The 26,473-nt window shown below is 42.9% G+C and overlaps 1 protein-coding gene across 4 annotated transcripts; it reads left to right on the top strand.

Annotated features, from left to right (window-relative positions):
- The first annotated feature begins 206 nt into the window (after positions 1-206).
- Positions 207-17,064, top strand: lsm14aa (LSM14A mRNA processing body assembly factor a). Of its 4 annotated transcripts, none has more exons than XM_036958508.1 (11): positions 207-525; positions 8,842-9,005; positions 9,193-9,385; positions 10,000-10,128; positions 11,267-11,482; positions 11,851-11,934; positions 12,535-12,714; positions 12,958-13,126; positions 13,284-13,325; positions 13,505-13,748; positions 14,205-17,064. In XM_036958508.1, exons 1-11 carry the CDS (start codon positions 405-407, stop codon positions 14,223-14,225), a joined length of 1,563 nt encoding a protein of 520 aa, XP_036814403.1. In that variant the 5' UTR covers positions 207-404; the 3' UTR covers positions 14,226-17,064. The 4 variants fall into 4 exon arrangements, with proteins under 4 accessions (XP_036814403.1, XP_036814411.1, XP_021432067.1 ...); XM_036958516.1 differs by having other exon boundaries at positions 209-525; positions 9,193-9,352; positions 14,202-17,064; XM_021576392.2 differs by having other exon boundaries at positions 209-525; positions 14,202-17,064.
- Positions 17,065-26,473: the final 9,409 nt, after the last annotated feature.

Genomic DNA, 26,473 nt, shown 5'->3' with positions numbered 1-26,473 from the left:
AGGACCACCATACTACGTTTATGAAGATTTGAGCTGCATATTGCACCTCAACGTTTTTCATTCCACATGACACCGTACAGTAGTGCTTCCAAACATGTATCATATAGATATAGAAGGAATTAAATAGGCATACTAATCTGCAAATTAAAGCTTTATAATTATTGTTTATATTTAGCAGACATGTTCCAGACTTTGGTGAAAAAGCGCGAGATTTTGATTTCCCGTTAGCCCCCGTGTTTAGAAAGACGGTGGAAAATGAGGTAGCCATATTGTAGTGGAGGACCAAAAATATAGCAAGTCAGAGAAGCACAAAACAGAGCTAGCCAAAGTTAAATTATTCAAAGAAACGTTCAGTTGGGAGGGAGATCGTTGGCAATTTAGCCATCTAAGACCGGGAAGACACCATGAGTGGAGGAACCCCTTATATCGGGAGCAAAATCAGCCTAATCTCGAAGGCCGAAATTCGTTACGAAGGGATCCTCTACACTATTGACACTGAGAATTCGACTGTCGCACTTGCAAAAGGTAAATAACTCGTGCAAATAATAATGTATCAGCACTGTTGTGCACCAACTAAATACATACAGAGATGCCTCTAAACAAACGCAATTTCTTCACACCTTGTGGATTGTTATTGTTTCCTTGCTGTTCTGAAAAAGTTGTGTAGTTAGCTAACAAGCTAGCTAGCTAATTGACTATCCTGCTAGTTAGCTAGCTAAAGTGATGCTTTAAAGGATTTGTATAATTTCTGCCGGCAGCAGTAGCTTTGAATGTAGCGCTCACGAGCCAAAACAGGTCCCCGAAAATTGTGCACCACGTCATCCATTTAAAAAAAAAAAATAATAATTGATTGAACCTTTTATTTAACTAGGCATTGTATTTACAATGACGGGTTGGGCCAATTGTGCGCCGCCCTATGGGACTCCCAATCAAGGCCTGTTGTGGTACAACCTGGAATCGAACCAGGGTCTGTAGTGACTCCTTTATCACTGAAATGCAGTGCCTAGACCGCTGCGCCACTCTGGGAGCCCCTAATATCATTTCATAGTAGTTAAACAAATTCCAATTCTTACAAAATTGGAATTACAAAATGTTAAGAATTTGTAAATGCTTAAAGGGATGCTCCAGTGCTTTTGTATAATTTAGGAGTGGTCTATCTGTGGACTGCACCCACTACGCATTACCACAAACATTAAGCTAGCTAGCAACTTCCTTCACTGTAATGTTTATAGAATTGCACAGCAAGAGGTACCAATTCACCAAGTCTGGAACCAACAAACATTGAATAACGATGTAAGCTTTATGTAACATTTGAGTACAAACCCATTGCACCTCATTGTTTACTAACAGGACCCTAAAAAGCCCCCCCCCCCCCCCCCCCCCCCCCCCCCCCGACTGCTAAAAATCTAATCGAATGGCTACCCGGGCTATTTGCATTGACCCTTTTTTGCACTGACTCTTGCACTGACTCTTTGCACACACTGGACTCTACCCACACACTTGCATTGACACCCCAACACACACGACATACGCCCACACCCAAACATGCATACTGACGCCTTACACACACTTTCACACTCGCACATATGCTGCTGCTACTTTCTTATCTATCCGGTTGTCTAGTCACTTTAACCCTACCTATGGCTTCCTCAATTACCTCGTACCCCTGCACATCGACTCGGTACTGATACTTTCTGTATGTAGTCATGTTATTTTCTACTCCCTATATATAGCCACTAATTTTATTTGTTATTTACTGTATTTATTCCTTCCACTATTTATATTTTTTTATAGAAATAAAGCTTATATTTAACTGCGTTGTTGGAAATGGCCCCGCAAGTAACCATTTCACTGTTAGACCTGTTGTCTATGAAGCATGTGACAAATAACATTTTATTTGAAAGCAGTGCTCAGCAGATGGGGATGAAGGACACTACTGGTGTCCCTAGCAAGCTAGCAGCCTACTTCTTCTTTGGTGTTTTTCTTTGCCGGTTTGCATCCAACATTATTGGTGCATTACTGCCACCTGCTTTGCTGGAGTGTGGGCCAGAGACGGCGCTAGCTTCCTCAATGCAATAGTAGGCGAGGTATGTAGTGTGCGCGGCATGTAGTAACTGCAGTCCGCAGATAGACATGAATGATAATTTTTTGCCAGCCTCTATTTGCTAGCCTCTAATTTGTGGCGCAGTTCTGAGTAATGTGACTGGGAAAACTGGTGCCAGCAAGTTAGTAGCTAAGCTGAGATCAAAATCAGACTAGCTATGTTTTTCAGTCTGTGTTTTTCCAGGTTGTGAGGGTTAAAGTGATTGATGTCATTGAACATTCACCTGGCTGTAACTCAACAATCTTCCTGATCCTAGTAGAAACCTGTGTACTGTATGTAAGTGACACACAGGATGTCCAACCTTTGTTTACGGACAAGTGTGACTCGTTTCAGGAAACTAGGCATATGTCACAGGTCACCATTTCACAGGAGAGCCATTTGAACTTAAACTTTTTTATTTTATGTTTTGCCAGAAATGTCTTCTGGAATATGAACTTTCATGTGTCTTAATGACAGACTTGTATGCCATCTGTAAATATGAATAAAATTGTTAAATTATTAGCCTAGTTGGCTTAGCCACAGAAAAAGACAGCAACTTTCCAGCTAGCCATGATTGGCTGAGATAATGAGTGGGCTGGACATGCTGAGAGATGAGTTCGGATTGGTCTGCTATGTAGCAGACTTCTGTCTGTTTGAGCTGGTCAGTATGTGTAGGTAATCCTGTCAGACGTGGCTTTAGAACTAGAAGTGTTGCTCTCCACATTCTGGAGGACCGACTTTTGAAATAAGTGGAACTCGAGTGGAATTTGAGTATGATAGCTAAGGAGATGGAGAAAACACCTGTCTACGGATTACATCTTCAAACTAAGGGCAACCATAGCATCCGTGACCGGGAGAAGCATCCATCCATGATAGTCCAGCTAGCTACATTTTCAGATTTGACACATTTCTCATTTTGACAGTCGTTTTCATTGCTAGTTAGTGTACTGCTAGTTAGCTAAAGTTAGCTGTCTCGCTAGCTAACTTTGTATCATCTGTGTAGTAATATTATTTGTATCTCAGAGCCATTTGCCCTTCTAGTTATAGCCTAATGTTAGCCCGCTAACATTTGAACCTGATTGGTTAGCTACCTGTAGTTTCATGCAAGGTAGTAACGTCATGAGTTGGGATTATGGTTCATTGTTTAGCTAGCTAGCTACATGTTTTAACAAGACTCCACTATGCAAGTATCCATTTCAATAGGGTGTGTAAAATGGTCCATGAGCTTTTCTCTCATTTGTGTTTGAAGTAGCTAGCCAACGTTAGCCAGTAAGCTTGGGTGCTTGACTGCTGCTGTTAGGACAGAACACTTGAATCAACCCTTAAAGAAATGGGTTGGGCTAATGCTTAAAAGGGTGTGAACTAGAGGTTGACCGATTAATTGGAATGGCCTATTAATTAGAGCCGATTTCAAGTTTTCATAACAATCGAAAATTGGTGTTTTTGGACACCGATTTGGCAGATTTTTTTTTTTTTATATACACTGCTCCAAAAAATAAAGGGAACACTTAAACAACACAATGTAACTCCAAGTCAATTACACTTCTGTGAAATCAAACTGTCCACTTAGGAAGCAACACTGATTGACAATACATTTCACATGCTGTTGTGCAAATGGAATAGACAACAGGTGGAAATTATAGGCATTTAGCAAGACACCCCCAATAAAGGAGTGGTTCTGCAGGTGGGGACCACTTCTCAGTTCCTATGCTTCCTGGCTGATGTTTTGGTCACTTTTGAATGCTGGCGGTGCTTTCACTCTAGTGGTAGCATGAGACTGGGTCTACAACCCACACAAGTGGCTCAGGTAGTGCAGCTCATCCAGGATGGCACATCAATGCGAGATGTGGCAAGAAGGTTTGCTGTGTCTGTCATCGTAGTGTCCAGAGCATGGAGGCGCTACCAGGAGACAGGCCAGTACATCAGGAGATGTGGAGGAGGCCGTAGGAGGGCAACAACCCAGCAGCAGGACCGCTGGGTACCTCCTAATGCAAGACAATGCTAGACCTCATGTGGCTGGAGTGTGTCAGCAGTTCCTGCAAGAGGAAGGCATTGATGCTTTGGACTGGCCCGCCCATTCCCCAGACTTGAATCCGATTGAGCACATCTGGGACATCATGTCTCGCTCCATGCTTTAGTCCAGGTCTGGGAGGAGATCCCTCAGGAGACCATCCGCCACCTCATCAGGAGCATGCCCAGGCATTGTAGGGAGGTCATACAGGCACAGGGAGGCCACACACACTACTGAGCCTAATTTTGACTTGTTTTAAGGACATTACATCAAAGTTGGATCAGCCTGTAGTGTGGTTTTCCACTTTAATTTTGACTCCAAATCAAGACCTCCATGGGTTGATACATTTGATTCCATTGATCATTTGTGTGTGATTTTGTTGCCAGCACATTCAACTATGTTAAGAAAAAAGTATTTAATAAGAATATTTCATTCTTTCAGATCTAGGATGTGTTATTTTAGTGATCCCTTTATTTTTTTGAGCAATTTATATTTTTATTTTTTTTACACCTTTATTTAACTAGGCAAGTCAGTTAACACATTCTTATTTTCAATGACGGCCTAGGAACGGTGGGTTAACTGCCTTGTTCAGGGGCTGAAGGACAGATTTTTTACCTTGTCAGCTCCGGGATTCAATCTTGCAACCTTACAGTTAACTAGTCCAACGCTCTAACCACCTGCCTCTCATTGCACTCCACGAGAAGCCTACCTGTACCGCGAATGCAGTAAGAAGCCAAGGTAAGTTGCTAGCTAGCATTAAACTTATCTTATAAAAATCAATCAATCATAATCACTAGTTAACTACACATGGTTGATATTTCTAGTTTATCTGCTTGTAATCGATGCGGTGCGCATTCGCGAAAAAGGACCGTCGTTGCTCCAACCTGTACCTAACCATAAACATCAATGCCTTTCTTAAAATCAATACACATGTATATATTTTTAAACCTGTATATTTAGTTAATATTGCCTGCTAACATGAATTTCTTTTAACTAGGTAAATTGTGTCACTTCTCTTGCAACAGTCAGGGTATATGCAGCAGTTTGGGCCGCCTGTGAACTGTGTGAAGACTATTTCTTCCGAACAAAGACAGCCAACTTCGCATGACGGGGGATGATTTAACAAAAACGCAGTTGCGAATAAAGCACAACCGTTGCACGAATGTACCGAACCATAAACATCAACGCCTTTCTTAAAATCAATACACAGAAGTATATATTTTTAAAACTGCATATTTAGCTAAAATAAATCCAGGTTAGCAGGCAATATTAACCAAGTGAAATTGTCACTTCTCTTGCGTTCATTGCACGTAGAGTCAGGGTATATGCAACAGTTTGGGCCGTCTGACTCGTTGCGAACTGATTTGCCAGAATTGTACGTAATTATGACATAACATTGAAGGTTGTACAATGAATGTGACTGCAATATTTAGACTTAGGGATGCCACCCGTTAGATAAATTTCGGAACTGTTCCGTATTTCACTGAAATAATAAACGTTTTGTTGTCAAAATGATCGTTTCCGGATTCGACCATATTAATGACCTAAGACTTGTATTTCTGTGTGTTATGTTATAATTAAGTCTGATTTGATAGAGCAGTCTGACAGCGATGGTAGGCAGCAGCAGGCTCGTAAGCATTCATTCAAAAAGCACTTTTGAAGGTAACTGAACTAAATGATTATCGCCCCATAGCCCTCAGTTCCGTCATCATGAAGTTGAGAGGCTAGTTAAGGGCCGCCCCAAACCGCCCCAACAGTTCGGACGGCACAATCGCCACTGCACATTGCCCTATCCCACCTGGACAAGAGAAATACCTATGTAAGAATGTTGTTCATCGACTAGAGCTCAGTGTTCAACACCATACTGCCATCCAAGCTCATCACTAAGCTGAGAACCCTCCCTCTGCAACGGGGTCCTGGACTTCCTGATGGGCCGACCCCAAGTGGTGAAGGTAGGCAACAACCCCTCCCCCACACTGATCCTCAACAAGGGCCCCACAGGGGTGTGTGCTCAACCCCCTCCTGTACTCCCTGTTTTCTGAACACTCAACGTCATGGCCTGATTACCAACAACGACGAGTTAACCTACAGGGAGTAGGTGAGAGCCCTGCTGGAGTGGTGCCAGGAAAATAGCCTCTCCCTCAACGTCAACAAAACGAAAAAGCTGATTGTGTACTTCAGGCGACGGCAGAGCGAGCACACTCATCCACGTCTAAGGGGCCGCAGTGGAGAGGGTGAAAAGTTTCAAGTTCCTCGGCGTGCACATCACCTGCAATGGTCCATTCACACAGACAGTGTGGTGAAGGCGTACACACGTTTTCTATTACTATTCTGACTATACTTCACACACGATGCAATCTCCGTCATACTACACATTGCCCTATCCCACCTCAACAAGAGGAAAACCTAAAGTAAGAATGCTTTTCATCGACTACAGCTCAGCCTTCAACACCATAGTGCCCTCAAAGCTCATCACTAAGCTAAGGACCCTGGGAGTAAACACCTCCCTCTGCAACTGGATCCTGAACTTCCTCAAGGGCCGCCCCAGGATGTTGAGGGTAGGCAACAACACATACGCCATGCTGACCCTCAACACTGGGGCCCCTCAGGGGTGCATGCGCAGTCTTTTCCTGTACTCCCTGTTCACGCTTGAGTGAGTGGCCGTGCACGACTCCAACACAATGATTAAGTTTGCAGACGACACAACCTGATCACTGATGATGATGATAAGACAGCCTATAGGGAGGAGGTCAGAGACCTGACAGTGTGGTGCCAGGACAACAACCTCTCCCTTAACGTTACCAAGGCAAGCAGCCTATCTTGGACTACAGGGAATGGAGGGCTTCGGCTTGGCCCGAAGCCCTCCATTCCCTTTCACAGATGCACCATTGAGAGCATCCTGTCGGGCTGTATCAATTGCACCATCTGCAATCGCCGGGCTCTCCAGAGGGTGGTGCGGTCAGCCTAACGCATCAACGGGGGCACACTGCCTGCCCTCCAAGACATCTACAGCACCCTGTGTCACAGGAAGGCCAAGAAGATCATCAAGGACCTCAGCCACCCGAGCCACGGCCTGTTTACCCCACCACCATCTAGGTGGAGACTGTACAGGTGCATCAACTTAAATAGTCACCACTAACCAGCCTCCGCCCAGTACCCTGCCATGAACCTTAGTCACTGTTACTAGTTACTGTCACCAACCTGTACTCTACCCTGCACCTTAGACTGATGCCCTATTTACAGTGCCTTTGTTGTGTTGAAGCCTGAATTTAAAATTGATTAAATGTTTTTGTTACTGGCCTACACACTAACCCATAATGTCAAAGTATAATTTTTATGGTGACATTTTTACAAATGAATACAAAATGTAATGCTGACATGTCTTGAGTCAATAAGCATTCAAGCCTTAAGTTCAGGAGTAAAACTTTTCTTAACAAGTCACAAGTTGCATGGACTCCTTCTGTGCAATAATAGTGTTTAACATGATTTTTGAGTGTCTAACTCATCTCTGTACCCCACACATACAATTATTTGTAAGGTCTCTCAGTCGAGCAGTGAATTTCAAACAGATTCAACCACAAAGACCAGGGAGGTTTTCCAATGCCTCGCAAAGGAGGACACCTATTGCTATGAGACTCAATTGAGCTCCGGTGTATCCTGTTTCCATTGATCATCCTTGAGATATTTCTACTTGATTGGAGTCCACCTGTGGTAAATTCAATTGATTGGACATGATTTGGAAAGGTACATACCTATCTGTGTAAAGGTCCCAAAGTTGACAGTGCATGTCAGAGCAAAAATCAAGCAATGAGGTCGAAGGAATTGTCCATGGGGCTCCGAGACAGGATCACACCTAAAAATGCCAAGCGTCACGTCTGGAGGAAACCTGGCGCTATCCCTACGGTGAAGCGTGGTGGCAGCATCTTGCTGTGGGGATGTTTTTCAGCGGCAGGGACTGTGAGACTGGTCAAAATCAGGGGAAAGATGAGTGGAGTGAAGTACAGAGATCCTTGATGAAAACCTGCTCACCACCTCAGACTGGGTTGAAGTTTCACCTTCCAACAGGACACCCTAAGCACACAGCGAAGACGACGCAGGAGTGGCTTCGGGACATGTCCTTGAATGTGCCTGGACTTGTTCCCGATCGAATATCTCTGGAGAGACCTGAAATGGCTGTGCAGCGACGATCCCATCCAACCTGACAAAGCTTGAGATGATCTGTGGAGGAGAATGGGAGAAACAGCTTGTAGCGTCATACCCAAGAAGACTCTAGGCTGTAATCGCTGCCAAAGGTGCTTCAACAAATTACTGGTCTGAATACGTGATATTTCAGTTACTGTATTTTTTTATATATACATTTGCTAAAATTTCTAAACCTGTTTTTGGTAGGCTCTGTGGTGTTTGTGAATTGAATTTAATACATTTTAGAATAAGGCTTTAACGTAGCTAATTGTGGAAATGTCAAGGGGTCTGAATACTTTCTGGCTGCTGTGTGTGTGTCGATAGAGCAAAAATATGAAGGTCTTCTTGTGTACACAGTGTATATATTTCGGACTCTGACATTGGTTGTTCGGATTTTTCTTAATACATTTTTTTATTTTGAGGATTTGTGTGTAGTGTTGTATTACTGCACTGTTGGTGCTAGAAACACGCATTTCCCTTCACCTGCAATCTGTGTACATGACCAATAAACTTACATTTGATGCCACTGCCTATGCTAACTGTATGTTTTGTCTTTCCTCCGTAGTTCGCTCTTTTGGCACAGAGGATCGGCCCACCGATAGGCCCATCCCGCCCCGAGATGAGATCTTTGAGTACATCATCTTTCGCGGTAGTGACATTAAGGACCTGACTGTATGTGAGCCGCCCAAGCCAACATGCTCTCTTCCTCAGGACCCGGCCATCGTCCAGGTAGGAGCAGCTTCTCCCAACCCCAAAGAAATTAAATATCCCAAGTACATCCATGTGAAACAAAGACACGTTCAATAAAAGTCAAGAATCAGTCAATTTGCATTGCCATTCCACTATACAAAAGCAATGTCTTTCCATTGCACTGTGTACTAATATTTGGCTTGATCACCCTTTTTCTCCTCTCCAGTCGTCCATGGGCTCGGCCCCTCTGCCTGCTCCTGCTGCCGCATCAGCATCGTTTCAGTCGGTGGGCTCCTACGGCCTATTCAACCGAGCCCCGGTGCCCCCGTACAACCAGTTCAGCACCAGCCCCTTGGTGTCCCCGCAGTTTGGCGCCGTTGGTGTCGGTAAGAGCCACAGCAGCACGAGGCCTGGATATGGTGAGGAAGTGATCGCTAGCTAAGTTAATGTCACATGTGTTCAAGGTCTATTATCAGTTGTACTTTACTAATGTCAAGTGTGTTCTAAGGCTGAAATTAGTCCTGTTAAGTGTTTCAGTCACATTTGGCAAATGTGTGCTAATGCTATGCATTGAGTCAACTACCTGTGAAATGCTGGTAGATATTGTCTACGTTTTAAGCCAACTGTCAGGAAAGAACATAGTCCTGCATGCTTTCCAAGGGTTGCGGGTCTTCATGTGGTCCATGGATCAGGTTGGGCATTCCACAGGAGCAGAGGAAGGTTGGACTGTAGGCTCCATTATTGTCAGTCACTTTCCTTGTCTCCACTACACTTATTAGACATTCAAAAAGGGACATAGTACACACTTTATAGACTCTCACACTAAATAGACTCTCACTATGTCGTTTCACAATTAGACAGTACCACTCACCATGTCTGCTCTATTACACTGATGCTAATCAATCAGGATCACGGGTCAGGAACTCGCCAAATCATGAAATGAGGCCATTTGGAACGTATACTATCCAGAGAGGACTCTCCACCTTGTGCCGTTGCCCTAAATACTCTACACCTGCTGTTCCTCTCCATACAGGAAGATCAGTCCCTTCCTTTGGGAGTGACACAAGCTCAGCTGCACCCCAGTCTCAGAGCAGTGCTATTGGCGCTGCTCTCCCCACTGATTCACGCTCTCTGGGTACCACTACTACCCTTGTATCTAAAGGTAAAAGAAGGAAACCACTGTGGCACTTATGTATGTTAGGCCTGTGTATAGTCTTGTGAAGAGCACAATGAGGTCAGCCTATACTGCTTTGGAAAACTAGAATGTGGATCAGTACGAGAATGTCTTCTCAAATAACATATCCTGCTTTTCACAACACGTAACCTGTATGTCTTCAACACACTGTATTATGTAGGTTTGTTGTCAACTACACTACCATTCAAGATTTTGGTGTTACTTACAAATGTCCTTGTTTTTGAAATAAATGCACTTGGAAACGGCTGATTTTTAATGGAATATCTACATAGGCGTGCAGAGGCCATTATCAGCAGCGATCACTCCTGTGTTCTAAGGGCACGATGTGTTAGCTAATCCAAGTTTAGCATTTTAAAAGGCAAATTGATCATTAGAAAATGCTTTTGCAATTATGTTAGCACAGCTGAAAACTGAGGTGCTGATTTAAAGAAGCAATAAAACTGGCCTTCTTTAGACTAGTTGAGTATCTGGAGCATCAGCATTTGTGGGTTCGATTACAAGCTCAAAATGGCCAGAAACGTAGAACTTTCTTCTGAAACTCGTCAGTCTATTCTTGTTCTGAGAATGAAGGCTATTCCATGTGAGAAATTGCAGAGAAACTGAAGATCTCGTACAATGCTGTGTACTACTCCCTTCACAGAACAGTGCAAACTGGCTCTAACCAGAATAGAAAGAGTGGGAGGCCCCGGTGCACAACTGAGCAAGAGGACAAGTACATTAGTGTCTAATTTGAGAAACTGATGCCCCACAAGTCCTCAACTGACCGCTTCATTAAATAGTACCTGCAAAACACCCGTCTCAATGTCAACAGTGAAGAGGTGACTCCGGAATGCTGGCCTTCTAGGCAGAGTTGCAAAGAAAAAGCAACATCTTAGACTGGCCAATAAAAGATTAAGATGGGCAAAAGAACACACACTGGACAGAGGAACTCTTCCTAGAAGGCCAGCATCCCGGAGTCGCCTCTTCAAAAACCAGGATATTTCTAAGTGACCCTTAACTTTTGAAAGGTAGTGTAAATCTGACTCTTGACGGGCCAGTGCTGAGTAATTGTTGTCTCGGCAGTGTTGAGTATCCCAGTGTAACCCCAACCCCTCTTTTCTACCAGTCCGCACTAGCCCCTCTCTGGACCCTCTGAGGAAGAGCCCCACCCTAGAGCAGGTTGTCCAGGCCACCCCATCGGGCCCCCCAGCCCCTGGCTTGGGCCGCAGGAGTCCCGCTCCCGGCCGCACGGCCCCCTCGGCTGCAGCTGCCGGCCCCGTCCACCAGAAGGCCCAGCAGCACCACCACCATATCCAGGACGGAGGTGAACCCAGGAGGACCGGTGAGACTGTCAGTGGAGCCCGCAGTAACCAGGCCTGGCCTGCGCTCCGCAATGCACCGATCTCTCATCAACACCACACCACTGCTGTAGATAGGGCTTCCACTGCAGGGCTTATGCACTCTATCTTTAGCGCCTCAGGTGAGACCTATCGGACGCTTTACCTGTGTGTTTTATATTTTGGGGACTGCAACCCCTAAGTTAGCATTTGTAAAAACCAAAAATGACCCGTGATTGTAAAGTTCTGTTCCAGAGGTTCTGCATTTGAACCAATTGTGCCTTTTTCTAAGGTAGGAGTCTATAGTGTTTGGCTAAATCTCTTTATTAAAGTTTATCCGAGCTCTCTAAACTGAAGGATCGTACCATTCCAGGCACAGAGGGCCAGAAAGCACCCAGACCAGAGTCTGAGCAGCAGGCGCCAGGTGAAGGCAGGGATGCCAGTCAACGGCCAGCAGGTTAACTGACCCCCTCTGCTCTAACCGTCCTCCGAGCTCAGCTCCACGCCTATTCAGACTCTGCATGCCCTAGTTACTTCTACTCAAACCGTCGCGCCCATGTCAATGTACACATCCTGTGTGCTGTAGTAGGTTACATAGCTGGTTACATTACATGGTCCGTTGCTTGCGACTGTCTGCATTGCTGTGCACAGATTGACATGCTCTTCATGTCAATAGAAGTAATGAGATGGCTGCTCTGTTTAGTCGAAGTTGTGTTCTAGTAATTCTATTTTCCAAATTGTGTTTTTTTGTAGTGTGTTTTGATGGGTAACGCTGTTCACGCTTTATGGTTATGTGCTGCTGGAATTTGTCACATCTGTCAGGGTTATAATATTTTGAAGTCTGATGGAAGGCAAGCCATTTGTGCTTTTCTTTCGAGTGTATATGGTTATACCTGGGGTAGTTGCCTGTGCTCTCATCAACTAGCCTAGGATGCAGTGGAAATGTCTGCATACTTTTATTATTAATATTCTACTCATTTTGTGGTATTATTGTACTGTTTGATGATGTCTACGTGTTTTATATGCTAATTTTGTCTCTTCTGTCTCTGTTTCCCAGCTGGCTGCCCCCAACCTCAGAGGCGTGGTCGTGGTGGCGGACACCGCGGCAGGGGCCACTTCAACGTGCGCCGAGACGGGCCAATGAAGTTCGAGAAGGACTTTGACTTTGAGAGTGCCAATGCCCAGTTCAACAAGGAGGAGATTGACAGAGAGTTCCACAGCAAGCTCAAACTGAAAGGTACCGGAGAACAGTCGACAAAATGGGGGGCCCTGTCACGTGACTCAACACCAACACTTGGTGAAAGAGACTGATTTTAATATAGTATCCAGTTATGTGGATGTGCACCTGCCAAAATGTAATGGCCTATATTGAAGAAAGGTGTCTGACTTGTGATTTACCCTTTATATTATTGAGAGTAAATTATAGTGTGCAACTTCCTTTATTTTTCATGAGTGTCTGACCTTCAATGTTATCCTACAGATGAGAAGCCGGAGAAGGCAGCGGTGAACGGGGAGGATAAGGGCGATTCTGGGGTGGAGACCCTGAACAGCGAGGGCAACGCTGATGAAGGGGGAGAGGCCCTAACACCTAACGTATACTATGACAAGTCAAAGTCTTTCTTCGACAACATCTCCTGTGATGACAGCAGGTAGGCTACAGCTGCCCATATCCATCCCAAAGCTTTTATAGCAGTTACCTCTTTGTCCCTTTGTATTGTTCGTTCTTAATCAAGTACAAGATAATCTTTTTTTTCCCTTGGGCATGCCCAATATGTGAGGATAACCATCTTCTATTCTGTTTTCCAGGAAAGCTGCAGAAAGATCTGGAGGAGGCTCTGGTTTCCCACGGTTTGTCGTCTTCTTCTCTCAGATCCATTCTATACCATGCTAATGTTTTGATACTATACAATGTGGTGTTGTTGATACACATACTCCATGTACTATACAAGTCCATTGTGGATTCAGCAAGGAACTGTCATCATCCTCGTCCAACCACAGCTGAGCATCTAACATTTTCTCATTGGCAGGGAGAGAAGGCAGACCTGGGCCGAGGAGAGGCGGATGAACTCGGAGACGTTCGGCATCCCTCTGCGTGGGGGTCGGGGCCGTGGGGGCTACCGTGGGCGGGGCGGCATAGGCTTCCGCGGGGGCAGGGGACGCTCGGCCAGCAGAGGGTCCTTCGGCCCCCCCCAAGGAGGCCACGGCTACAGGGGAGGATACAACAGAACAAGCCAGGGAGGACGGGAGTTCTCAGAGAACTTTGAGTACAGGGTAATGTATATGTTTTAACTATTAAGGTTGGGATTTGCCAGGGATCTCAAGATACGATATTGTCATGATACTTAGGTGCCGATACAATGTGTATTGCAATTCTCAAGATTTTATATGTATTGCGATTTGATACTGTGAATTCAATGCGATTTGATGTTTCAGACATATTGCTCACGATATGTCTGCTGCAGAGAGCGCATGAGAATGAGTTTTAATCAGTCATGGAAATAAAAGTGCTGAAAACAAATTGGCTCCCTATTTAAAGATGGAGAACAAGCTATGAAGGAAAAATACTGGAGTTTTGGTGCAGGTACAGCCAACTAGCCCAAAAATAATATTGTGACATGTAACTATTTGATTTGTTTTTCCCTCATCACTACCTTTAAGCACTTGTACATAACTTTAACAATAGTGAAGTCATCAAAATGAAGGGTCACATTTTTTGCCTTCCAGAAGGATAACAAGGTGGCCGCGTAAAACAACTGGAGGACGGATCAACAGAGTTGCAACACCTCATGTTTAAAAATAGTTTAGGTTGCTACTTTTGACTAAAGGAATGAAGATGTTCTAGCTGTATATTTGTCACCAGCACTGGGTTAGACTGCTTGAATGCAACTTATTTTCCATATCTTTTAACAATGGAAATGATGCAATATGTCAAACACAAATGTCATGATCTCTTCAAAACTATTTCCAGGTGGCTTAATTGTGTATAAGTATCTTATTTCAGAGGGATATCAGTATTTTTTTTATATTTTTTTTTTGCAATTAGATTTTTTTTCCTTTTTTCTCCTAAACTTGTATTTGATCATATTCTGTTAAGTGTAGAAGGCTGTATACATGAGCCTTCCAACTGAGGAGCACTGACAGAGGTTTATTTGTTTGGATATATCCTGTTATAACTTCAGCGGAAAAATAGTCAGTGGGGTCCGTCAGTTACTTCCGTGTATACTACACATACCATACCTAGTACACTAGGCATCTATTTATCCCACTTCTCTAAATGGCAGAGCTTGTGGTTTTTTGCTAAATATTCTCAACTTTTTGTCAATATTCTGTTTTTCATTTACTTCCAGCTCTTACTTTAGATGTTTTTATTAGGGCTTTATCAGTCTTCTGTTAATGCTGGTTTAAACCAAGAAGGAATCATCTGTATTGTCTGTTACTCTCATTCTACACTGTAGTGTATGGAGGATAGAGATGGTGCTAGATGTTAACACTTAGCTTTATTCTTCTGGTTTTGTGATATAGTTTAACTCTGGATGCGTAACTAGGAGTAGGGAAGGATAGGTCAGTAATGGCGCATAAGTCAGAACTAATTTTCTTTATTTTAAAATGTTCTGTATATTGCCCTGTACTCAAGGGCTCCTGGTATTGTGTGACTAGAGTTGTATAATGCTGCTGTTTGCTACAGTTCTTTTTCTAGTGTCATCTACAAGAGCTAGCTAAAGCAGGCCATCTAAGTATGCTTCTTCCTGACAAATGGCCCAGTTTATCATTGGTTACATTTTTGTTTGTAACCTTTCTATGGAACTTCCCAAATGTTGATTATTCACTTTTACCTCTTTTTTTGCCAGGCAGTTGCTTCTGAATTGGTTAAAACCTCATCCTGAATTCCCCATTTCTTTCAAACAGGAATGGCAGAAATAATTTCACCCACCAACATTGCTTAGTACTTGAGATGTCTGACAGAGAAACCATGTTCTGACTAAGCTCTTGATTCGATGCCACTAACTCTGTCATCGCACTGCATGGTGGTTGATAGCCTGCTGCAGCTACACAAGGGCAGAAGAATTACTGAGTTGAGTACGTAGACTATTAGAACAAGGTGCATAGCCATTTGGTTTTAGCGAAATAGGCATTAGTTACATAGCAACATTGAAGCTATTTTTGGAGGATTTGAATGATGGGGCACAAGTTGGGTAAAGGTTGGTTAATGGGAAGTAATGAACTTTGACTGAGTATTAGAAAGGTACACACAGTTGCACTTTTACTATTGAAGTCATTTTATAAACAGTTGTCTTTTTGTTAATTTGTGTATACTGAGGATGTATTCCAGTTCTGCTAACTGGATGACAATATGTATGTGTCACCCTAGTCCCTATATAGTGAACTACTTGGCTCTGGTCAAAAGTAGTGCACTTTATAGGGAATAGGGTGCTATTGGGGACACTTACAATAATGTTACCATGGTAACTGCACAGTGCTATTTGGTGAACTAGGCACTCCTTCATTTGAAAATGTACTAGATTTATTCAGAAGTATGTAAATGTCAACATTGCAATATTTGAACGTCTTGATAATTTCCATTGAAGGATAGTTATTCCCTGGCATTGAGGCACTGTAGTGGAAAGTGTTTTTGCTTCTGTCCCCATTTAACTTTTGAAAGCTTCAGGTAATTTAAAAAGTACCAAACATCTACGTACGACCCTCGTCTAATTTAGTTAGGTTGTGTTTTAAGTCCAGCATAGAATGGTCTTTTCTCTTCCTATTATTTTGGCAATGTTACTCATGCATGTCACCTGTTGTAATTTGTTCAGATACTCTGTCCAAAAAACTAATTTGGCACCTTATTGACGCATGCAGAAAAGTCAATAACATGTTAAATTGGATGGGGGATGCTCAAATTCTCACAAGTGTCTTAGAGGCGTCTTGTCTAGGACGTAGGGTGGTAATGTAGAATGGCTGGTGGGATAGGATGAATCTCAACTGTATTGCCTTGATTTCTCTTTCCTTGCATCTTTCTCAAAACACTTTGGGAGACGATCCTATGCTTCAATATGCTTTGTGAAGACGGGGAGGACATAAGGAATCAAGGAAATAGTTGAGATGCACCTATAGGATCATGTGCCTAGTTCAGGGGAATGTCCTTTGTCTCCATTTCATGTTGGGTTGTAACAAAACGAATGCACAGAACACTGCATGAGGGTCCTGCACATCAGAAGCTGCAAAATCATGACCCAAAGCAACGAAGATACAATAACTTACTGAAATGTCTGTGCTGTGGGTAGTTTGTTTGCACTTCAAGATCTTTAATATACAGACTTAAAGGTTATTGTTTATTTGGGTTACTTTTCCTAACAGTCTCTGGTGTCACAGCCACGTGTTTTGTCTCTAAACCCAGCATGATGATCTCTCCTGTGGGCCTCAGTGGACTGTTTTTTTTTATTTTATTCAGAGCATACAATAAAAGTTGTTCATTACATTGTATTTTTCCTCCTTATGGTTTGAGTGTGAGTACCTGCTGAGTATGCCATTGCTTGTCTTAATCATTTTCCCCCTTCGCAGCTTCCTCAAATAGAAATGGTCAATTCCACCAATGTGTTACCTGTGCCTTTCTTTATTTCCCTCCCTCTGCTGTAACTGACAATGTTTGATATGTCTAGCTAAGCCAAATTAGATAGCGAGTGTAAACCATACGACCCCATGGGGTTTTCATTGGAGAGGGTGGTGGTGGGAGGGGACTGGTTGGGTGTTTTATAGTAGAGTGACAATGCATGGGTCTGCCATTGGTGCATTGGAGTTATCTAACGATTTCCTACTACTGCACACAATTGGAGTGCCGTTGATGACGTTTATCGCGCCCCTGAGAGTCTCAAGCGTGGATTCGGTTCAGTCAGTTGTCCTGATGAGCACTTCCCAGCTTATGTTTGCTAGCTTGTAACAAACGCAACATGGCGCTAGATAAAACTTGTAAAATAAAATATTTTGATGGGCAAGGGAGAAATATGTAGTCTTGGTCACCGTGGCATGCCAATAAGCTAACATGACAAGCTTGTTCAATGCGATTGCCGATATGAGTTCCTTCAAACCGGGTAGCTGCATCCACATGTGCTTGGTGGCACCTTAATTGGGGAGAACGGCATGTGGTAATAACTGAAGTGGAATTGCATTCAAACACATGGTTTCTAGGTATTTGATGTCGTTCCATAATCGTTCCGGCCATTATGAGCCGTTCTCCCCTCCGTTGCATCCAGATATGGAGACTTGTGTATGGGCAAGTGGGTGTCGAAAGGAAAGTAGTGGGTGTGTCGATAGCGCTCTGCTTTTGGTTAGACAACAGAACAATTAGCCAGATTTTACCAGATGTATAAATGTGAAGCATCCGGTTGGCGTTTCCACTCACTATCAAATATGGTGATGAGGAAGCCCAGTCGCCGGCATTGGGGTGAAATGGATTTTGGCCGACATTCGGCTCATTTTCTCATTGACAAAACATTTGATCTCAATACAGTTCTGTTTGTAGTTTTGCAATCTTTAACATAGTTTCCCAAAAACTGTCGTTTAGAATGAGTTCAATGAAGAATTAAGATATTGCGCACACGCGCTTCCTAGACTAGGCGTTCCCTAATGTAAATATGCAAATACTGTTAGAACGCGCCAACAGGATCTCGCTAGCTCGTGCTTGGCTCTGCCCACCTTGCTAGTTCTGCCCACTGATTAATTTGCTCTCATTGGAAACGGCAGGCTGTACGCTATCTTGGATTAGTGGGTTTTGATTGGGGGGGAAAAATACTGCTCAGTCGTCCATTTCTTAAAGTGCAACTACCATACATTGAGCTACCATACCCCGAGAGTTTGGACTTCTATTTTTACACCAAATAATGTATGAGTCGTATTTCACTATTACTTTTACGCAAAAAAATGTACATTTTCAGTCTTAAAACGATTGTTTATTTTAATTTTAAATTATTGATGATGTTTTTTTTGCTTCATGCGTTGTGTTTACTGTGATGGTCACCCTGATATTGGTTGGGTAACTACTGCCCACGCGTTGACGGATAGTAGTGCTTGTCTAGCAGGAGCGAAAGGCACTGTCGTTGCTGTCCATGCCCTCACCATTGAGTAGTAGACTGTATGTATCAAGGTGATATCCAGATGGTTATTAGTTGTTTATTGTGTAGCCTGCTATTCTACTTAAAATAAAATCATGTGAGAGGGGGAAAAAATGACCACGTAGCTACCACTGGCAACATGACCGTGCTACCCAGTAGGAAGCACTTCAAGTCCGCAGGCACAACACCAGAGCACTGGGGGCCTATCGACTTGTAGTGCTGCCCAACCAGCCATGCAAAACGGTTTATAGTTGCAACAAATCTGCCCGATTAGTTGATTTGCTTTCTATACGCACACTCGCCCATATTCTGGTCGCCATATTGGGCTGCAGCTACCCATACTTGGAGATGTAGGCTATCACATCGCTGGCTATAGATCCCCACAGTGGATTTGTCCATAATATCCATAAAACCTAGCAGTCAAACAGGGAAATAGCTCCTTATTTTTCCACCATTAATTTTTCCCATTGTGAATTTTCGAAACACTTCAAATAAGGGTTGTATTTGAATAAAAGTCACCTTGTCTGAGAGAGATTTACATGGTTATCAAAATGTCACGCCAGGGTAAGTCTACACGAAACACAGCCCTTATTTTAAGTCTTCCTAAAATCCCCTATGGGGAAAAAGTTATGGTGGGAAAAACAATTGGAACCATTTCCTTGTTTGACCGCTAGGTTTAATGGGTATAATGACTCATATTGTCGTACTCTTATTACCGTTCTCCTTGCAGCATGATCACAGTTTTTTGTATTTTTTTTTTAATAAGACTCATCCTGGAAAGGCATGCTAAACTTTGGGAATAGCACTTATTTTTGCACTCTATTGCAGTAAAACTGTATTCCACAGCGTTGCAATCACATTAAAACATTTTTTAAATATAATTTGACGTATTTTTTTACACAACATTTACTCAAATACTGGTGTGTTGAAACCTATTGTGTGTAGGCTATATTTAAAGAAACACAGTATGTATTTTATTAAAAGTGTATGTAAATGAAAAAATGTAAACCTTTACCATTACGAATGGAGACATAGAGGACAGAGAAAAGCTGACTCCTGATATAATTTGGGATACCGTTAAGGTGTACATTAGAGGGATGATAATCTCATACTCGGCAAAAATTCAATCTGATTTGGAAATTAGAATAAAATAAATAATTCACTGTTTTAGAAAAAGCCCATTTAAAGGTAAAGATAAATAGGTTTCTGAACTTAAGCAGGAATACAATATTTTACTTTTGAAGAGATCCATGTTAAACTCAAAGCATACTACTTAATGGCAAATATACCAGGTAAATACTGTAGCAGCAAATGGGGGGCCAACTTCATATTAATGACCATGATTTTGGAATGAGATGTTTGATGAGCAGGGGTCCACATAGTTTTGGTCATGTATTCAGATTCCAAGAACACAGGATGAGATGTTACTATCCTTTGTGCAAGCACTTCCAAGAGTTAATGAACAGTAAGCCTGGTGAAATTTGGGGAGCGCATCGTCAGTAGTGTACCTTTTGGTTCCTAGGGTGTTTCGGCCTTTCACACTATACACCCTTCCCAAAGGCGGCCAGCGACAGGGTGATCAATCCTACGCTTGCGTCCCATTCCCAATTAGTCATAGGAGTTGCCTTGTTGTTGATAGCCAACATCCCATGGGACTATGCATGGCAGGGGCGTCCTCCTCCCTGAGTCAAGCATTGTTGACCGCATACCTCCTGGCCCTCTCACTTCGGGGCCCAGCTGGGGTCTTTCCTCTTCATCCAGAGCCACTGACTGCTGCCTTCTGCCGCCTCCGATACAGCTTTGATTGCCGAACGCTGGCTCTGGCCCTTAATTCCAAGATCTCTAAGCAGTCTGGTTGTAGATGTTGCCACAAAACCTCTGCAGCCCACCTCCACTGGTCGGACTTCTGTGTTCCAGCCACGATGCCGTGCTTCGGCAGCTAGATCGGCATAGCGCAGATGTTTTCGCTCATGAGCCTCATCTACTGAGTCCTCCCAGGGTACTGTGAGCTCAATGATGAAGACCTTGAGCGAACGGGACCAGAGCACCATGTCAGGTCTTAAGGTGGTGGTTGCGATCTCCGGAGGAAACACAAGTTGCCGGCCAATGTCAGCTAGCATTTTCCAGTCGCGGGCCAAGCGCAGCTGGTCTCGCTCCAGTGGTGTCGAGCCGCTCTTCGGTGGTTTAGCCCCTTCCCGGACAAAGTTTGTCCGTAAGGGGTGTGATGCTGCTGGGGGTGGTAGGGAGTTGGTGGCAGCTCACTTGTCCTCCAGGGCGGACACAAGGTTTTTAAGGACTTGGTTGTGACACCAAGTGTAGCGTCCTTGGGTGAGGCTTGTTTTACACCCTGTGAGAATGTGCCTGAGGTTGGCTGGCATTGAACAGAGGGCACAGTCCGGATCTTCACCATACCATTGGTGAAAATTAACTGGAGTTGGAAGGACGTCATATGTTGCTCTGATGGAAAAGCTCAACCGCCTCGCTTCCATGGCCCACAGATCCTTCCAGCTGTATCTTGCAGCTCTCATAAAATGAAAACACATTATACCAGTTATAATTTTAAAAGATAAAGATACAAAAATGTGGAAATTAGAAACAATGCGCTTAATAAAAATAATCAAAGCTTCTATAAAAATGTATATAAATCAAAATTAAACAACAGTTGGACGGATCCTATTGCCTTCTTAGAGTCAACAACCCTGAAGCAAAAAATAATAACTAAAAACAGAGATCACCCAAAAATAAATATTACAGTGTTAAAAATATTTGCACAGAGAAAAGCACCAGAAATGGATGGCTTTCCCATAGAATTGTATTCAACTTTTTTTCAAATCTTTCAACTTTCCAGCTGAAATAATACATTTAATACAGATATTATATTAATGTCCTAAAGCAAATATTTACACAAATAATACATTTTCTGAGGAAATTGCTTTGAAAGGGGCACAAGACAGGGATTTCCCCTCTCCCCACTCCTGTTTTCACTGGCAATTGAATCTCCAAGACCCAAATGTAAGAGGTATGAGAAAATATGAATATAAACTAAACTTATTTGCAGATGATCTCTTGATATATCTGACTAATTTTAAAATGCCTCCTTTGCTAAAAATATTTTCAGACTACTTTAAAATATCAGGATATAAAATGAATGTGAAAAAATAATGGAAATAAGAAACATAAAAGGATTGCTGTAGATTGTGAGTTATTCTTTTTAAGTGGCACAAAATATATTAAATACGAAGGATTCTTAAGTGACAACAAATATATAAAGATCATTTTATTCAAGTTCTGAACAATATGAAAGCAGGTCTAATTAAATGGAACAATCTTCTCATAAATCTTACAGGTGGAATAAACCTCTTCAGAATAGTATGGCTCCCAATGTGAATACCTTTTACCCCAGCGAAGTATGCTCAGTTATAACAGACTTTATATGGGCAATTAAAATTCATAGAATAAAAAGTAAAGTTTTACATCTTCCTAAATCTGAGGGTGGTTTTAACCTTCCAGACATGTAATTGTATCAACTTGCTACCCAAGGCTTTTACTTGCGACATACTGTATAGTTAAATGCACTAAAGAGGAACAATGGGTACACCTTGAAGATGCACATGCTCATCCCCAGAATCTGTTTGTGTCTATCTTCAAAGGATAAAGCTAAGAACATTAACAACTTCATAGTTAAGAACACTATAACAACATGGAAGAAAATGAAAGTATTCTACAATAACTAATATCACTCCCTAAAAAACACGGCCCTATGGAACAATCCTTGGATAGCTTTTCAGAATCCACTGATAAAGTGGTCCACATGGAAAACTAAAGGCATAGAAAAGGTAAATGACTTGGTAACAGGAAATGCATTTATTTCCATGACAGATTTAATAAGTAATAACGTTGAGGGAGAGGTTGTTGTCCTGGCACCACACTGCCAGGTCTCTGACGACCTCCCTATAGGCTGTCTCATAATTGTCGGTGATCAGGCCTACCACTGTTGTGTCGTCAAAGCTTTTATTAAATTTAAATGTTTGTACTTTTACCCCTTTTTCCTCCCCAATTTCGTGATATCCAATTGGTAGTTACAGTCTTGTCCCATCGCTCCAACTCCCCTACGGACTCGAGAGGCGAAGGTCGAGAGCCATGCATCCTCCGAATCACGACCCTGCCAAGCCACACTGCTTCTTGACACACTGCTGGCTTAACTCAGAAGCCAGCCGCACCAATGTATTGAAGGAAACACAGTCCAGCGGGTGACCATTGTCAGCTCGCAGGTGTCTGGCCTGCCACAAGGAGTCGCTAGAGCGTGATGGGATTAGGCAATCCCAGCCAGGCAAACCCTCTCCTAACCAGGATGACGCTAGGCCAAATGTGCCGCCTCATGGTGTTGGAGTTGTGCTTGGCCACGCAGTCATGGGTAAACAGGGAGTACGGGAGGGGACTAAGCACGCACCCCTGAAGGGGGACCCCGTGTTGAGGATAAGCGTAGCAAATGTGTTGTTGCCTACACTTACCACCTGGGTGCGGCCCGTCAGGAAGTCCAGGATCCAGTGAAATTTAGTCAGGAAGTTTAGTCACAGTGTCCTTAGCTTAATGATGAGCTTTGTGGGCACTATGGTGTTGAATGCTGAGCTGTAGTCAATGAAGAGAATACTCACATAGGTGTTCCTTTAGTCCAGGTGGGAAAGGGCAGTGTGGAGTGTGATTAAGATTGCGACATCTGTGAATCTGTTGGGGCGGTATGCAAATTGGACTGGGTCTAGGGTTTACGGGATGATGGTGTTGATATTAGCCTTTCAAAGCACTTCATGGCTACCGACGTGAGTGCTACGGGTTGGTAATAATTTATGCAGGTTACCTTCACTTTCTTGGGCACAGGGACTATGGTGATCTGCTTGAAACATTACAGACTCGGTCAGGGAGAAGTTGAAAATATCAGTGAAGACACTTGGTCCGCGCATGCTCTGAGTACATGTCCTGGTAATCCGTCTGTCCCCGCGGCCTTGTGAATGTTGACCTGTTTAAAGGTCTTGCTTACATCGGCAAAGGAGAACGTGATCACACAGTCGTCTGGAACAGCTGGTGCTCTGCATGCATGCTTCAGTGTTGCTTGCCTCGAAGCAAGCATAAAAGGCATTTAGCCTGTCTGGGAGTCTCGCGTCACTGGGCAGCTCGCAGGTGGGTTTCCCTTTTGTAGTCCTAACTAGTTTGCAAGCCCTGCCACATCCGACGAACGTCAGAGCTGGTGTAGTAGGATTCATTCTTAGTCCAGTATTGACGCTTTGCCTGTTTGATGGTTAGTCTGAGGGCATAGCAGGGTTTCTTATAAGCATCCGGATTAGTGTCCCGCATCTTGAAAGCATCAGTTCTAGCCTTTAGCTCAGTGCAGATGTTCCCTGTAATCAATGGCCTCTGGTGGGGATATGTATGTAGTCACTGTGGGGACGACGTCATCGATGCACTTATTGATGAAGCCGGTGACTGAGGTGGTACACTCCTCAAATCCATTGGATGAATCCCAGAAAATATTTCAGTCTGTGTTAGCAAAACAGTCCTGTAGCGTAGCATCCGCGTCATCCGACCACCTCCGTGTCATCTGACCACTTCAGTATTGAGCAGGTCACTGGTACTTCCTGCTTTAGTTTTGGCTTGTAAGCAGTAATCAGGAGGATAGAATTATGGTCAGATTTTCCAAATGGAGGGAGGGAGAGCTTTGTAGGTGTCTGTGTGGAGTAAAGGTGGTCTAGAGTTTATTTATTTTTTCCTCTGGTTGCAGATGTGACTTGCTGGTAGAAATGAGGTAAAAACAGATTTAAGTTTGCCTGCATTATTAGTGTTGTGCTTTTGGTGCACTGGGTTGGCAAAGTTTTCCCATTTTGAACCATTTAATTTGTCTTAAAAGACCGACTCTGCCTTCCACTCCTGCTGCAATGAATGAGTAGCCACATTTATCAATAGCCCTGTGTTTTTATTATTATTATTAGCAGCCCCTCATGTCTGTTTAATATTGAGGAATATTTAACTTTCTCTTGTAATATGGAGTTTCGTCATCAGGTGGAATACAGTGTCCGCTCTCTCTGGTCAGTCTCACCAGAGGAAAGGAAGGAGAGAGTCGGGACCGTGAGAGGCGGATCCTCTGCTGCGCTCTCCCTCCCTCCGCTGAGACTAATTCCCCATTCGAAACAACTGGGAACTCTGGATAAAAAAAAACGTGAAAAATGTATTTGAACGGTCATCCAACTAGAAATTCCAACTCTGGACTCTTTCTAGAGCTCCGACATTCGACCTGAAGATCATTGACATCATGATTGGACCTCGTATTATTCAGAATTCCCAGTTATTTTGAACGCGGCACTATGCCTTATTCAAAACAACTCGGGAATTATCCGAGTTCAGTGCGTTCAGGACAACTGAGAACTCAGGAAAAAAATGTGATCTGATTGGAAAGAAACAGTTTGAATGGTCATCCAAACTCGGAATTCCAAGTCGGAAACGCAGGCATCTTTCTCGAGCTACGACCTGAAGATCACTCACGCCATGATTTGACCAATTTTATTCACCGAGTTTCCAGTTGTCTTGAAAGCACCAGATGCAGGTATCATCAGTCCAGTGAAATAAAAATGTTAATTATTTGAAAAGGATTTCAATTTATGCTCAACAGTACCTCGCACGTGCTCACCAACTGATCTATTTTGTTGTATTTATTTAAAATCTTTATTTTTATTTAACCTTTATTTAACTAGGCAAGTCAGATAAGAACAAATGCTTATTTACAATGACGGCCTACCCCGGGCAAACCATAACCCGGATGATGCTGGGCCTATGGGACTCCCAATCACGGCCGGTTGTGATACAGCCTGGAATCGAACCAGGGTCTGCATGTGATTTTGAAGATTCCCCCCACAAAACATTGATTTGGTACAATAGAGTTATTAAATTAATAGAGGGAATACATTTTAAATGGCGTTTGGTTTGACAAGGGTATTACTTGTGTATGTGATTTGTTAGACAGCACAGGGGAGTTTTGCCATTTGATGAGTTCATTGGTAAATTTCAGGTCAATATTACTCAGAGAATACATGAAGGTTTTCAAATCAATTTCACTTCCTTTACTTGGACTTATTAAGAACACGTTGTTATATTATACAGTTGTTCCCTCTTTTCCAAGTTTACAAATTAATGACTTAAATATTTTGGATTAAAAAATCAACAATAAGGGGATACGATTGGCAGTTAAAGAAGTCATTTTTGGTGACTATAATTCAAAATATTGCTATGGAAGTGACCAACCCATGCTATGGTCAAAAGCGACTTCATTTTACGTTAATTGTCCAGTTAAAAGTTAGTTAAACTTATTAAAAAATATTTTCTTCCATCTACCCTGTTAATGACTTCTTGCACAAAAGATTCAATTTTTACAAAATGCCTTGGTTTTTTTTTTGTTCCTCTGATTCAGAATCAATTTTTTTTAATGTCGAAAAAATATTAGAAGCCATGTCTCTGAATGTCTCATCGCCTTGTCACATACAAATTATGTTCTGAATTAGGGGGTTCGCCTGGTGTTCTGTTTAATGTTTCATTGTATTCACAGAAATGTCCCTGTATTGATGTGTAATATTGTTATTATTGTTGCAATAAAAAATTAAAGTAGTATATCTGACATTTTCGAGTGTCCTAGTCCCGACTAGCACTTGAACGCGGCAGAGTTTGCCAGTTTGTATTCCTAAAACCCGGAAATAAATCACCTCTGGCTTGCCATCTCTATGGGAAACGTTTATGTGGAATTAATAGGGGTTTGAAATAAAGTTCGAAAATAAGGTATGAGGTTAACACAGGTTTAAGAGATCGAATGCGTTTTGTTCTATGAGATAATAGCTGTCAGTTAACATGACC

This window comes from Oncorhynchus mykiss, chromosome 2, assembly GCF_013265735.2.
Source record: "Oncorhynchus mykiss isolate Arlee chromosome 2, USDA_OmykA_1.1, whole genome shotgun sequence".
NCBI classification, from domain to species: Eukaryota; Metazoa; Chordata; class Actinopteri; order Salmoniformes; family Salmonidae; genus Oncorhynchus; species Oncorhynchus mykiss.
The sequence above is the reverse complement of the archived record's forward strand: the minus strand, read 5'-3'. Positions and strand labels throughout refer to the sequence as shown.